Below are 14,415 nucleotides of genomic sequence, written 5' to 3' on the forward strand. Positions count from 1 at the left end.
TCTTTAACACTAAAAATAAAAAAAAATAACTATATTTATTTTGAACAGTTACAATCACAATGATTCTATTTAATTTTGAAGAAATCTACGTAAAAACTGTGTAAAAACACTCTAATAATTTAACACTATCAAAGTTTTGCTATAAGATTATTAAAAAGCGTCAAGAATTAATAATATCAATTAAAAACGACTCACCACACTCACAGTAAACACTCACTTAAACTTTAGAATAATCCCGCTTTGTTTGTTCCAATTTGACACTGACAGCTAAATTTCACCCACCCTGCACCCAATAATTCCAGGCAAATTATGTCTTCTATGGAATCTGGAAATGTTAACAATTTTATAACAAAAATACTGGCTGTAGGCCTAGGTGAGAAATATTAAGAAAGGTTTTATATCTTTATAATTACACTTACTTCTCTTTGATTAAATATCTCTCATGTGGTGTTTGTGGAAACACTATCCACCTGCTGACCATCCAATTGTGATTTAAAGAATTCACAACCTCCCTGACACAGCGACTTGTAGTCCGCTGTGTTAAATATTGTCCCACACCTACAATTGTCTGGTATGACCCTGTGGCTAAAAAGCTTAGAGTACACAGCACCTGAAAAACACAGTAATGTCTCTGCATACTCGTGTGGTTTTCTTTATAGGATTAGACTATAGAAATTTCTATAAGTATTCTAAGTTTAGAGATAAGTATACTTATTTACCCAGGTATTCTCATTATGTGCAGCCCACAATAAACGTAAAGAATGCATTTTTATATAAATAAAACTGTATTAACGCAACGTAGCCCTTGTACACAAATCACAGCTGACTGTAATTTTCGGCCATTTTGTAGCGATATCGACAGCCCCCAAGCTTTCGTTATTATGGCGAACACATGTCGAATCGTACGATCGCTCCCGAAGAGAAAGCGAACGTCAAAAGTGCCGCTACGCATTTGTATTGAAATAGGCGAATAAACAATTCGCTAATTGACGATTTCGCTTCGTTTTCGACATGAATGTAAACATTGTCTACCAATTTTGTTATCGATCTCGATCGATCACGTGATTTAGCGAAGGCTTATGTCATCCCATACATTTTTTTATTGCCGAACTTCGTCATCGTTTTCAAAATGTTACTTTGTCTAAGTTATAAGCTAGTGAACTTTGAATAGATGTAGAGTATCTTCATCTAACTCCTTTACATTTTTTACATATGGCTTTCTTATGCTCGTTATATACGGATCAGATGTATATAACAGTGAATGAAACACATCTCATTTGTTGCTCTTCGGGAACATTTTCGTGAATGAAGACGAAATTTTTTATAGTCCTTATTTCGGGACTCTTGGGCATCTTCAGAAAATTGTCCGATAGGTAATACTGCAAAATTGTCTCTACTATTTTTATTATAAAACTTACCGTTTAGTTGAAAAACTCAAAAAACCGATTTTTGCAACATTTGACCTTGAATAAATTTTTTCCACACTCCGGATTGATGTGGATAATTAACAAATTGTGTATAATAGGGTTCCCAACAATCATGCCAATTTTTAGGAAGGTGCGAATTAATGTAACCTTACCCCTATTTTTGATGCTAACTTGACCGGACTATTGAGTCTTTTTATTTCTTCACTTGTGGCGGACCACGTTTGGAAAGATAGATTATATGATACATGTAATATTATTTCCATGCAACGAATCCAGGCATGTAAAGTGGATAGTCCGTATTGATAGGCATTTTTATTTTCAGGCTTGACTTTTACTTTCTCTAAATCGGAGTAGCGCCGCATATAGTACATGTAGAACTAGAAGGCGTATCAGTTAAAACCTGTGCCACTTTTCCATCTATCATTGTCAAAAAAAGCTCATGTTTAACTTGAACTCCCAAGCCTTCTTTATTTATTATTGATGGAGTCAAATTTTGTATCTGGTTTTTTATTTCATCAACAACAGATTTTGTCTTTTCAGGTGTTTCTTTGGAAAATTCTATTGATATTGGCCGACAAAAACGAACAGATGAAGGCACTGGATTTTGCCAAAGAATGTCGCCAGAATCTGCATCAATTAACCTGATGGGCACCAAAGAAGTTATGAACAAATTTTCATCCGAAATTAGTTCAGACTCTTCTGGAAGAGGTTGCTTGTACTCGCTTTGTCCGGATGACCCATCACAAGCCCATTTACTATATAATAATAAATGTTTTAGCCCATTCTTGTAAACCGAATCAATACATAAAATTCTAGCTACAGTGTGATCTAATAGATCTTGAATTTTCAATATTTTTGCATAGGTATTCGTGATTTCGATTGTTGAAGGTGGTGGGTAGCATCTCTGCTTCATTTCCTGTATTTTATAATATGGAGGAAATATAAGACAGTTTCTTTTATTTGTAACATTCCTGAGATAGAGATATTGAGCTTTCGTCAATTCCAAGTCGATGAAAACACTTAGCGCTTCTTGGTCTTTTAGCTCTTTAATTATGCTTTTATTATTAATCTGATTCACGATTAAACTTTTTTTTTCAGTATCAGCCAACCTCAGTTCCTCAACTATTGTGGCTTCAGTTCCTTCTCCTATAGAACGCAGTCCCTGCAGATATGCATCAAGAATGTGGTCTATACCATATTCATTAAGCAAAATAGCATTTTTTCTTTTTTTGCTCGATTCAGAAGAGTCACCGTATGATACACATGGTCTTCCTCGTTTTCCAGAAGAAGTAGACGGTGTAGAGTCGGTCATATTTTCTAAATCCGGTATCATCACGGAATATTCGGAATCCAACCATTTGATGTTATTCTTTAAAAACTTATCCTTAATTCGTTTGCTTCTTGCCAACGCTTGTTGAACGAAGGGATAATATGCTTTTGAAAATCTCCAATAATATAGCATAGGTTGTCTTCAGAAACTTGTTTTTCTTTTAAATATGTTGATAGTGCGGCAATTGTTTTTCCGCCTTCTATGTAAGATATAATTAGCTCTCGTCTAGAACATTTAAAAGTAGACATTTTATAATAAAAAAATTGGCGGACTTTGCGAAACGTAAACTGAATTTGTAATGAAGACATATTTTTTTTACTTCTATTTTTATACTATTTAGTACCGTGTGAATTATTTCAAATATCTATTTTCTCAAAGGAAATGGAACCACAAATTATCAAATTTAATAAATTCAATTGATAAGTATACACATAATATATAAATATACATACAAAGCATTGAGACTCGTCAACCAATTAAACCGCAACTGTTGATTTTGTTCCCACGAAGAGTACTTTGTAGATATTTTTAATTTTCTTCGTAAGTAGCAGGAAGTAGCAGCTAATTTTTTTATATGTTTTAAACAAGTATTAGTACTTTAATTTAATAACATTTGCAAAGCGTGGGCAAACGTGGGTAAGTGTTAAAACATTCGACGAAATTAAAATCTTCGACGAAATTCGAAGATGCATAAAAGTTGAATTTTGATACAAAAAAACATTTACTTATAATGTATGCAATAGAAAATAAGGTATATAATAATGAAGTTCAACATTTGAACTATTAAATTATGTACCTAGGTATCTTTATATTAATTGTCAGTGGTAAAAGTCATTTTTGATATGCGTTTGTTCTATCATATTCCACAGTGGGACGATAAGCTGATAGGCTATTAACGTGAAGGCGGTACATGTTATTAATTAACTGTCATTTTTGTTAAAAATTAAACTCATGGTTATTTATTTAAATCTCGTTTATTTACAACAGATACTGTATGGCTGACATGATCATTGTAATTCCAATATACACTTTTAGTTCTTTTAGAGTCAACCCCATCGATTTTCAAGTTTCTAAAACATGTGTCCTGTTGGTACAATCTACGATTGTGTTCAGAATATCGTCATCTATTGATCATAAAATTGGTGCCATTCCCAATTTTCGGTATATTTATTTATATATGATGGCTGCATCAAATCGTTTATTACTGTATCCAACTTGTCATGTATCCAAGTATCTTGAACGTCAGTATTATTTTGCCTATTTCTTAAAGCGATTTGTCGCGTAGACACGGATTGCGACGAGATGTTCCTCTGGCTCTTCCTCTTGGTCTTGCTTGTGTGGACAATACTTCTGCCAAGCCACTTAAATCATCCGAAAATGCTGGTGAAGCTGTTTGAGCAGTAAATATACTGGTGTCATCAGCTGAGCTCCTGGAATCACTATTGCGACGATCTTGCTTTGTCTCTTCTAAGTTTGGTGGCAGAAACTCAGGATCTCCATCTGAATCGTCTCCGGAAAAGTCAAACTCGGATTCATTTAAAATGCAATCGATTTCTTGCTCAGATAAACCTTAAAAATAAAGAAAAAGTCTTACAGTTCGACGCATAATACGCCGCGTCATCCGGGTAGAGCCAAATGAGAGCCTCGTTCGACAGGGATGTCATCTGTGAACCAAGAGTAGCAATTAAGAGAGAGACAACTCCATTGCGGGACGCCTGCCTCTATCTTACGTTCGCTTGATGTAGCGCCCTCGACAGCGACTCGTCTATCTGAAAGGAAGCTGGCCACGGTCTTAACGACTCAACGAGGAGTCGTAGAGGTGGAGAGCTTGTAGACTAGACCTGGATGCCAAACGCGGTCAAACGCTCCTTCCATGTCAAGGAACACTCCTACGGTTTTCTCCCCTTTGTTGAAAGCAGCCGTCATGTGATGGAGCACCCTTGTGAGCTGGAGCGTGGTAGAGTGGCCGGCTCGAAAGCCGAACTGCTCGTCTCTAGGAGTCAAATGAGCTGTGAGATGTTGCAATAGCAACCTCTCGAACAACTTAGAGATGGTAGCCAACAGCGTTATGGGACAGTAGCTTCCTGGAAGCAGAATGTTCTTATTTGATTTGGGAAGCATGATGACCTTACCGATCTTCCAGTTGGAAGGAAAATGGCCGGTACGTAGGATTCCATTGAATAGCCGCGTCAGTACCGCGATCGCTCGCGGTGGTAAGTGACGTAGCGCTTCGTTGGGGATGCCGTCGTTACGTTGGGGGCTTTGCGTAGCTTCAATTTGAGAATCATTCTCGAGACTTGGCCGGGGGAAAAGACTATGGGGTCTTCGTCCGGGGTAATGGGACGCTCGAAGTAGTCGTCCAGAAGCTTCTGAACCGTTTCAGCGTGTTCAGTGTCTGAGCTGAGGGATTCGGTCGAAAACGCTGTTCGAGATTGTCTGCGAAAATTTCGGCTCTATCATCGGCGCGATAGCGGGGAGTGCCATCGGGGGCCAAGAGGGGGCGGGTGGGTAGAGGCTTGTTAGCGACTTGCCTGCAAAGTCTATGGATGGACGTCCAATCATCACTGGCCTGCTCTATCGTGCGAAACCAACTGTCGCTGGACTCTGTTTCCAGGGCCCTAGCGATTCGCTCCGATAGAGAATTGACCTGTGTCTTGAGGGACGGGCATCGGGTTTGCTGCCATCGTTTGCGCAGGACTCTCTTTTTGGCTATCATCTCTCTGATGTAGGACGGGAGGGGACGGCTCACTCGGGTACTCACTCTATCTGTCGTAGCGAGACGCAAGGCTTCCTGCATCACCTCACACGCGTGGGAGGCGAGTTGCTCTACATCTGCGGTGTCGCCGACCGGTCTGGATTCAAGATGTTGCTCTACATGCGCGCTGAACGAGTCCCAACAGATACGAAATCTGGGGGGAGGGGTAGGCCTTACTGTATGGGCTGCATCCACTGTGACGAGGACAGGATGGTGGTCAGACTCCATGTTGTCCTCCAGCACATCTGTAGTGATTACGGTGGCAGCTGGGAAGCCTCTCAGGAGCGTCAGGTCGATTACGTCTGGCGAGTATGCGGCATGGCTGGGGTAATACGTCGGAACCTCAGCACCTCTCACCTCGTAACCTTTCCTATCAGCGTCATCAAAGAGGCGGCGTCCACTGGTGCATATGTGCGTGGAATTCCAGGCGATGTGCTTGCAGTTGAAGTCGCCAGCGATAATCGTCGGTAGCGGCGAGTCCAGTAGGAGATGGACGTCAGCCACTTTCAACGAAGAGTGCGGCGGCTTGTAGAGTGCCAACACCCGAATCGGAGAGCCATCAATACAGATCTCTACGCCCAGTGCGTAGAGCGACTGAAGCTGCACATGTGGTATCGGTTGATGAGCTATGTTTCTTTTAACAAGTACGGCTAGCCCGCGGTAGGCTTGCCCCGTTTCTTCAGTCTCGAGCTTCAGTTGGTCTGCGGCACGTTCGTGCGTGCGTTTCTGAGATCAGTATGATGTCCACGTTATGCTCCCTTACCACTGATGACCCGTAAGGCGGACCTATCCATTGAGAGGCAGTAGTGTCGCCATTCCTCTGAGCACGATCGGGATCGTCGCTTGGGCTTACCGGATCGCTCCGTGGGGGCGTACGGTTCGGCCATCAATGTCATGGTCGGCTGCGCTACTACGGGCGCGCGACTGTTCGGGGCGGTCAGCAACACGGTCCCTGCCTTTTTGTTCCGCAATTCCTTGCGGTACACGGGGCAGGACACGTAGTTCGCTGTATGCGGGCCCTTACACCCCTTTCACACGGCAGTCCAGTTTTGCAGGATCGGCTTTTTACGGTATCCTGCTAAACTGGACGCTGTGTTCACATGGCAGTTCAGTTTTGCAGGATTCAGTAAAAAGCTGGTTCCGCAAAACTAGACTGCCGTATGAACACGGTTGCATCCTGTTTTTTTACCATTCCTACGCCGGTTATCAGGTGAAATGGACGTAAATACTTTCCTAATTTTCTATTGGTATTATCGGCGTCGGCAGCGAAATAGAAGATTCTGGGTTCATCCTATTCTGACACAACGCTCGAATTTGGGTATTTTTCGGAATCTTATGAGCGATTTGAGAAGAGATGAGTCAAAATTTTTCAATTATTTTAGAATGAGTATGACCACATTTGACGATCTTTTAAAAAGGGTGAATGAAGATTTAAAAAAACATGATACAAATATGAGAAAAAGCATCACACCTGAAGAAAAGTTAGCAATATGTTTAAGGTAAGAATGAAATACATATTTAAAGTTTAATATTTATTACCAAACACAATAAGTTATGTATGTATGATATTTTCACAAGATGATCGTTAATATTAATTAAATATTAGTGAAATCCGGAAAATCAGAGCTCTGCGATTCAACTGATTGTGCAGATGGCGATGACTGAACGCTGTAATGCGGTGTGAAATAACCTGCTGATTGATAAGAGTTGTTAAAAGTAGATGGTTGTTGAGAGGACCATTGGTTAAAATTGCGGCTTTTTATATTTTGCAACAAACTTATAACACCTGCTTGAAATTGTAATATTTGATCATCGTTGAGTGAAGCTAGTGTAGGAAGTAAACTTTTAAAAAATGACAAGTTACGATCTTCATTCTGCGTATTCGGCTGACTTTTCATCTGGTGATCAATGAAACTCGCCATTTTTTGATCCATTACAGAAAGTCTCTGCCTTGGTAGTACACTTCTCTTAAGTCGTTTAGCACCACCTGCAGGATTTTCTTGTCCTGGACTTCCGATAATAGGTTCATTTTCACTTTCTTCATTTTGGATAGGATTTTCCGTATCACCCTCTTCAATATCTGCAGCTTTGTTACCGCCACTGTCTTGTGTTTCAGCCGGATCCATATTTTTTTTTAAAAACAACAACTAGTCGTGATAACAGTATTTTTTGGTATTAACTGCAGCAGATCCAGATTTATTTATTTTCTTTTTCGCATTTAAACTCCTCTTCCAGCTGTCTCTTATCTGATTCCATTTTTTAACGACCATTTTAGCTGAAAAAGAAAACATAAATTATAAATAAGGGCGGAGAAAGAACCTTCAACAGCTCCAGTATTAGGTATTCTGCTATTTTTTCAAATTTCAATAATACATTTATATTTTATTGTGATATATTAAAATATCTCATAATTATTAACATTTTAATATATAATAATAAATTATAAATATATGCAAATAACTAACGATATTGGTTGAAAATTTGTATTTTGTATTTAAAAATAAATAAAGTTCTCTCGCTCGACCAATAGCATTATCTATTCGAAGCGAGTTCGATCCCAAAAAATAACAGAATACCTCTGCTGGAAATTTAGTTGTACGTAATGTTAAAAAATATTACAGGGTTATTACAAAAAAGTTTAACTGACGTTTTTAACACAATGTTTCTCTCAGTCTCATGGAGTCTCAACAATCAACTCAATAATAGTAGAAGTAACAAACGTCATATGGAATAATTTGCATCAGGAGTTTATGAAATTGCCCGACACAAAATATGAGTGGGAACAAATTGCTGACGCATTTTATAATAAAGCTAACTTTCCTCACTGCATTGGTGCAGTTGATGGGAAGCACATAAGAATGAAGAAACCAAGTCACAGCGGTTCTATGTACATGAATTACAAGAATTTTTTTTCCATTGTATTGCTAGCGGTAGTGGATTCGAATTATAGATTCACCTATATCAGCGTAGGCTCTTATGGCAAAGAATGCGACTCCTCTATATTCAAAGAATCTACTTTCTGGAAAAGATTAAATGATGGCAGTTTAGATTTACCAGAAGCTCGTCCTCTCTTTACAGGTTTGGAATCACGTGTTCCATTTGTGATAGTGGGTGATGAAGCATTTGGTTTGCATTATAATCTGTTGAGACCTTATGGAGGAACTCATTTAGATAAAAATAAAAGGATATTTAACTATCGATTAACAAGAGCCAGACGTTATGTGGAGTGCGCGTTTGGAATATTGGCAAATAAATGGCGAATATTTCATCGTCCATTGGACGTAAGCACCAGTACAGCTATCTCGATAGTTAAAACTTGCGCCGTGCTTCATAACTATATCATGCATAATGAAAGTTCATATGCGAACATTGACAGCAACGATTCAACGATATCTTTGGAAAACGTACGTAATGAGCCAAATACACGAGGTGGACGCTGTGCTAACACAATACGAACAGAGTTCACAAATTATTTTGTTTCTGAAGTGGGAGCTGTACCTTGGCAAGACGAAGCAATACAAGGATAAACGAAATAAATATAAAAACTTACCATAGCTTTGTCTTTCTTTTTCCTCAAGTTCTTGAAAGTCTTCTCTCAAAACAATGCAAACTTCGCGCCATGCTGCAGTTCGCAAGTTGTTATCTTTATAATTTTCCAGCGTTTTATCCCATAATATAGGCCTAATTTCAATAAGTGTAATAAGAAGTTCGGGATCAATATTTGTTTGCGACATTTTTCGACGAAACACAGCAATCTCGGCGCCGCGCAAAAGAGCAATGCGCGAGCGCTACACATGTGCGGGTGACGCGGCGGGCGCGGGGCGGGGGCTGCCACCACTCCACTATCCCGCTAAAAACAGTGTCCAGCAAAAAACCGCATGCAGGAAGCCGTGTGAAGATTGCTATTGAAATATATGTGTGATTAAACGGGATCCCGCTTTTTACTGGACTACGGATCCAGTTTCTAGTGACAAAACCGAATGGCACAATTCGACCGGATCGGTTTTTTGCAGGATCCCGCATGCGGGATGCTCGTGTGAACGCTAGCATATAAACACATTCGCCATCAAACGGGATCCTGTAGAAAACGGGATCCTGTAAAAAACTGGACTGCCGTGTGAAAGGGGTGTTACAGTTCGCACACGTAGCGGGGGCGACGCGCGGGCGGGGGCATTCGCTAGCGAAATGCTCCTCTCCGCAGCGGACGCAGGCGGCGCGCCGGTGGCAGTTGTGTGAGCTGTGCCTAAACTGCTGACAACGGTGGCATTGGGCTGGGCTTATCTCGCCAGACCTCCACTTTGATTCCGGGCATACAGAGGAACTCCGTCAGCTCGAATATAGCCGGTGTGGTCTCTGGAGTCTTGCGAAGTTGCACGAAGAAGATGCAACCCGGTCGTCCCTGGCGCGCGCGAATAGGGCGCGCGTACTCGGGGTCGAAACCTAGGTTACACAGCTCCTCCATAATTGCATCGGGCGGCGTGTCTACCGGCAACCCGCGGATGGCGAACTTGAGGCTCCGCTCGGCTGGAAGAGAATAGCAAAACCATTGTAGGCCCTGCTCCTTCTCTAGATTCGCCAGGTACCGCTGGATCGCGCAGAACTCCTCCGTGCGCGGCATGAAGCACACACCCTTACCAAAGGGGTGCGCGTTCGGCGCGTGACCGAGCTTCTTTTTCAGTTCCCTGAAATGATGGGCCCAGTCCGGGAGTTGCTCCACGATCAACGGCGGGTAACGGGCGCGCGGGGACGGCTTCGTCCCGGCCGCGGAGATATGTGTGTAAAGCCGCGGTTCCACTGCAGCGCACGCTGTGCACGGGCACGCTGCGCACGTATTCATTTGTTTAACAACGTGGGTCAACGTTTCCACTGCAGCACACGCTATACACGAATAATATAACCTCACGACTATGTCCGACTATAGCACAGCACAGTCTTGACTCATACGCCTTGTGGATACCACGCATTTCGTGAATCTTGTAAAATGACATTGGAACTGAGTTTGTTAGACAGTTCGTCAGACGATGAATTCGAAAGTGAGATCGATGATCTATTAATAAGTGAATTGCGAAGGAAAAGAAAAAGAAAACACCGTTTTTGGATAGAAAATCATATTACATTCAGAAATAATCACGGAGAATACAAGACGTTATTTATGACACTAAGTAATGAAAAATTTGAAGATTATTATCGACTATCACGACACCATTTTCAAATTATACATGAAATGATTAAAGAAAAAATTGAAAAAATGGATACTACTTATCGAGAATGTATAAGTTCTGCTGAAAGGCTTGCCATCACCCTGAGGTAAGTCGTATCATATTTTAAAAAGTGATTTCAAACAGTTGTTAAGTGGCTGGCATCAGGCAAGGTGCTGGCTGTTATTATCGGTCAAGTGGCTGACATCATGCAAGATGCTGGCATCAGGCACGGTGCTGGCATCAGGTACGGTGCTGGCATCAGGCAGAGTGCTGGCATCAGGCAGTGTTCTGGTATCAGCCAGTGTGCTGACATCACGTAAGGTGCTGACATCGGGCAAGGGGCTAGCATCAGGTAAATTGGTGGTTTGATAATTTGTGGCACTTGTGTATCCATAAGAAGACGAGGTAGATGGCGTGGAGCAGTAGTAATTATTTACTGAGTCATAGGACAATGCTTCTTCTTCAGCACGAGTAATTGTTTCAAAAATTTCTCGTTGTACTCTCAATTGTAAATACTTTGGAAGATCGCGTGTCTTTTGACAAAGACTAGCGAATAAATCAGTTAATGCATCTCGTGGTCGATTTGAATCAATTTGTCTCATTCTTTCTTCATTTCTTTCTATTCGTCTTTGCTCTCGATTTTTCTCGCGGATCCGAAGAATCTCTGTTATTTCCGTTTGCATGCTGTTCTTCTTTTCAGATTGAATTGTAGACGATGTTGCGAGTGGAGGATCAGGAGGCGGGGCAGGCGATTCAATAGAATCGTTATTCGTATTTGTATCCGAACTGTTTTGAGTATCTTGACTTGTCTCTTGTAACTGACTTGAGTAATTTGAAGAAGTTTCGTTATTTTCTTTTTGTGTCAGTAAAAATTCCATTAAAGCCTCGTACTTCCATGGCTTCAATTTTTGTGCTGCCTGGCCCGTGGAAGTTTTACGTCGACGCAGAGCTTCTCTATGGCTGTCTCTTAGTTTTTTCCAATGGGATTTCGCTTCTTTACCTTTAATATAAAAATATGTATGTTACAGATACATGGCAACAGGAGATTCATACCAAACCATAGCTTATAGTTACAGAATCGGCAAAACCACTGTAGGAAGGATAATCAATGAAGTTACCGATGCTATATGGGATTGTTTAAAACCATTAGTTCTAGAAGAAATTAAAGATGAACATAAGTGGAGAAAAATTTCTGAAAATTTTCAAATTTCTTGTGACTTTCCTCATTGTGTTGGAGCTATTGACGGCAAACATGTGACAATAAAAGCACCTCCAAACTGTGGTTCAGATTACTTTAACTATCTTAAAGATCACTCGATTGTGCTTTTGGCGGTTGCTGACAGCAAAAAAAAATTCATAATGATAGATATTGGATCTAAAGGAAAATTTAGTGATGGGGGAATATTACGAGAAAGCAACTTTGGACAGAAGTTATATGGTAATAATCTTAATCTTCCACCTGATGAACCACTTGTAGAAGGCGGCATCGAAGTTCCATATGTCTTTATCGGAGATGAAGCATTTCCTTTAATGTGTAATTTGATGAGACCATTTCCCCGAGAAAACAATATAACACAAAACAAAAGAATTTTTAATTACCGTCTTTGTCGAGCAAGACGAGTGGTAGAAAATGCATTTGGAATTCTGAGTGTGCGTTGGAGAGTTTACAAAAGACCCTTTGAGTGCAAAGTAGATACCGTCATAAGAGTAGTTAAGGCAACTTGTGTGCTACATAATTATCTAATGGAACATGGTCTCACCTATGATTCAGTAACAAATGCAGATATAACGGCAGCTTCAATTGAAAACCAACTTTTAGACATAAGACACTCGGGGTTTAGAAGTTTCAATGACAGTTTCTTTATAAGAGAAGAATTTTGTTATTATTTTAATCATATTAATGTTTTGAGCTGGCAACAAGCCCGTGTCACAATTTAAAAAGTAATTTGTAAAATTAACTGTAAATTATTATATATTATTAAATAAAGTATTATATAATGTATGTATAATAAATATGTTACCAACCATCTGCATAATCCGGTATGCATGTAAATATTTTATTTTATTATACACAAACAAAAATTTTACTCACCATTTGCCATTTCACATTCCTTGGCTATACGTGCCCAAATCAAATCCTTTTTACCGATATCTCTGTAGGATATATCGTTCATTTGATGAACTGAAATGATTGATTCCATGAACAGGGATGTAGTTTAACTTTTTCTATAAAGTACTCCATAATCAATCCAAAAGCTACGAATCTAAGGCTGATTAATAAAAAGGAACACAGTACTGTCAATACGTGCGTACGCAACAGAGAACAGGAATCGACAAAATGGCGCGGACGTCGCTTCCCCGCCCGTCTCGTCCCCCACCCGACTATCCCGCCCCGCTTTCGTGTACCGCGTGTACAGCGTGCATGGCGTTGCCAACGTTGAGCCACGAGCGCGCATATCCTAGCTAGCTACGCGTGTCAATTCGTGCGTAGCGTGTCCGTGGGTTGCAGTGGATACAATCACATATATTTTCTTGCAAAGCGAAGCTTGATGCACGTGCGTAGCCTCTCCGTGCGCTGCAGTGGAACCGCGGCTTAACTGTTACACTGTAACATTATAATAAAGGTACTTCGATCATTTAGTAAAGGATGAGTCTTCCTACGCGTTCTACTCCGCCGAGGAAGTATGACCATTGTTTATATCCCACAACGTAGTGACACGACATTTGTTTTTTGTGAACCGTATCAGTGTGCTAGTGTTGCGGTTTCTTCTAAGTGTGCGTTTGTAACAACAAAAATTATTTATATGTAGTAATACCCTGGGTCCGGAATGCCCCTCACCAACATAACAGAAAATTTTGTTAGAAGATTTGTCTGTAACTTATCCATTACTAAATAATCTAAGCAAAGGTACATTAGTCTGACTGCTATTTCAGAAAAGCAATGTATTTTATTTTATACGTGTATTCACTATTAAACTAAGAAGTCCCTTCCCTACTGTTGTGTCAATGAAGCTCAATTATTTAAAAAACTAGCTGTTGCCCCGCAGCTTTGCCCGCGTGATTTTCCAAAAAAAAAGCAGCTTATGTGTGAACCCGGGTATTTAACTATTTCCATACCAAATTTCATCAAAATGGGTCCAGCGGTTTAGCTGTGAAGAGGGAACAGACAGACAGACTTTCGCGTTTATAATATTAAAATGCATAATATGGATAGATATATAAATGGGAAATTGGTAAAATGTTTATATGTGGGCTCCCCTATTTTACATACCTGTCATGGCGGCCACCCTTTGGCGAACATTTGCAAAAGGAATTACAGGGCCATTATTCTCTTTTTCACGCTCATAAAATGCACGAACTGCTAATAAAATATTTCTCCCACTACTCTGACTCCTTTTCGGCATGATTCCAGCTGAAATATCACTCTGAATATGGAACATCACTTTGAACTGCTTACGCACGACTCAATCAGGAGTACCAATATGCAGAAATGATAAAATGACATCTGTCAGAGGTAAAATAACTGTGAACGGACTGTAAGTTGTCCCCTGACTTCTGAATTGGCATTTTTACACATGTATTTAGATACCCATTATCTAAACATGTATTTACCCACTAACAGATTAATATCGTTTTACTTGCGTAATTTTAAATAAGACTTACCATCACGTCTATTTATCCGCAAAGAGGTAGGTAGAGGTG

At 40.3% G+C, this 14,415-nt stretch overlaps 1 protein-coding gene across 1 annotated transcript; it reads right to left on the reverse strand.

Annotated features, from left to right (window-relative positions):
• Window positions 1-10,874: 10,874 nt before the first annotated feature.
• LOC106138328 (uncharacterized) lies at window positions 10,875-14,117 on the reverse strand. Its single transcript, XM_060945601.1, has 3 exons — window positions 13,985-14,117; window positions 12,806-12,895; window positions 10,875-11,713 (listed from the first exon to the last, which is right to left on the reverse strand). Exons 1-3 carry the CDS (start codon window positions 14,115-14,117, stop codon window positions 10,875-10,877), a joined length of 1,062 nt encoding a protein of 353 aa, XP_060801584.1.
• Between the last annotated feature and the right edge of the window lie 298 nt (window positions 14,118-14,415).

Source organism: Amyelois transitella, chromosome 8 (assembly GCF_032362555.1).
Source record: "Amyelois transitella isolate CPQ chromosome 8, ilAmyTran1.1, whole genome shotgun sequence".
Classification (NCBI taxonomy): Eukaryota; Metazoa; Arthropoda; class Insecta; order Lepidoptera; family Pyralidae; genus Amyelois; species Amyelois transitella.

What these genes read in the sequence shown, in the direction of transcription:
- LOC106138328 (XM_060945601.1), bottom strand. Translation starts at nt 14,117, where the DNA reads ATGCCGAAAAGGAGTCAGAGTAGTGGGAGAAATATTTTATTAGCAGTT. An exon ending in AAGGGTGGCCGCCATGACAG is followed by an intron (nt 12,896 to 13,984) that starts GTATGTAAAATA and finishes CAATCATTTCAG; the next exon opens with TTCATCAAATGAACGATATA. An exon ending in GGAATGTGAAATGGCAAATG is followed by an intron (nt 11,714 to 12,805) that starts GTGAGTAAAATT and finishes TTTATATTAAAG; the next exon opens with GTAAAGAAGCGAAATCCCAT.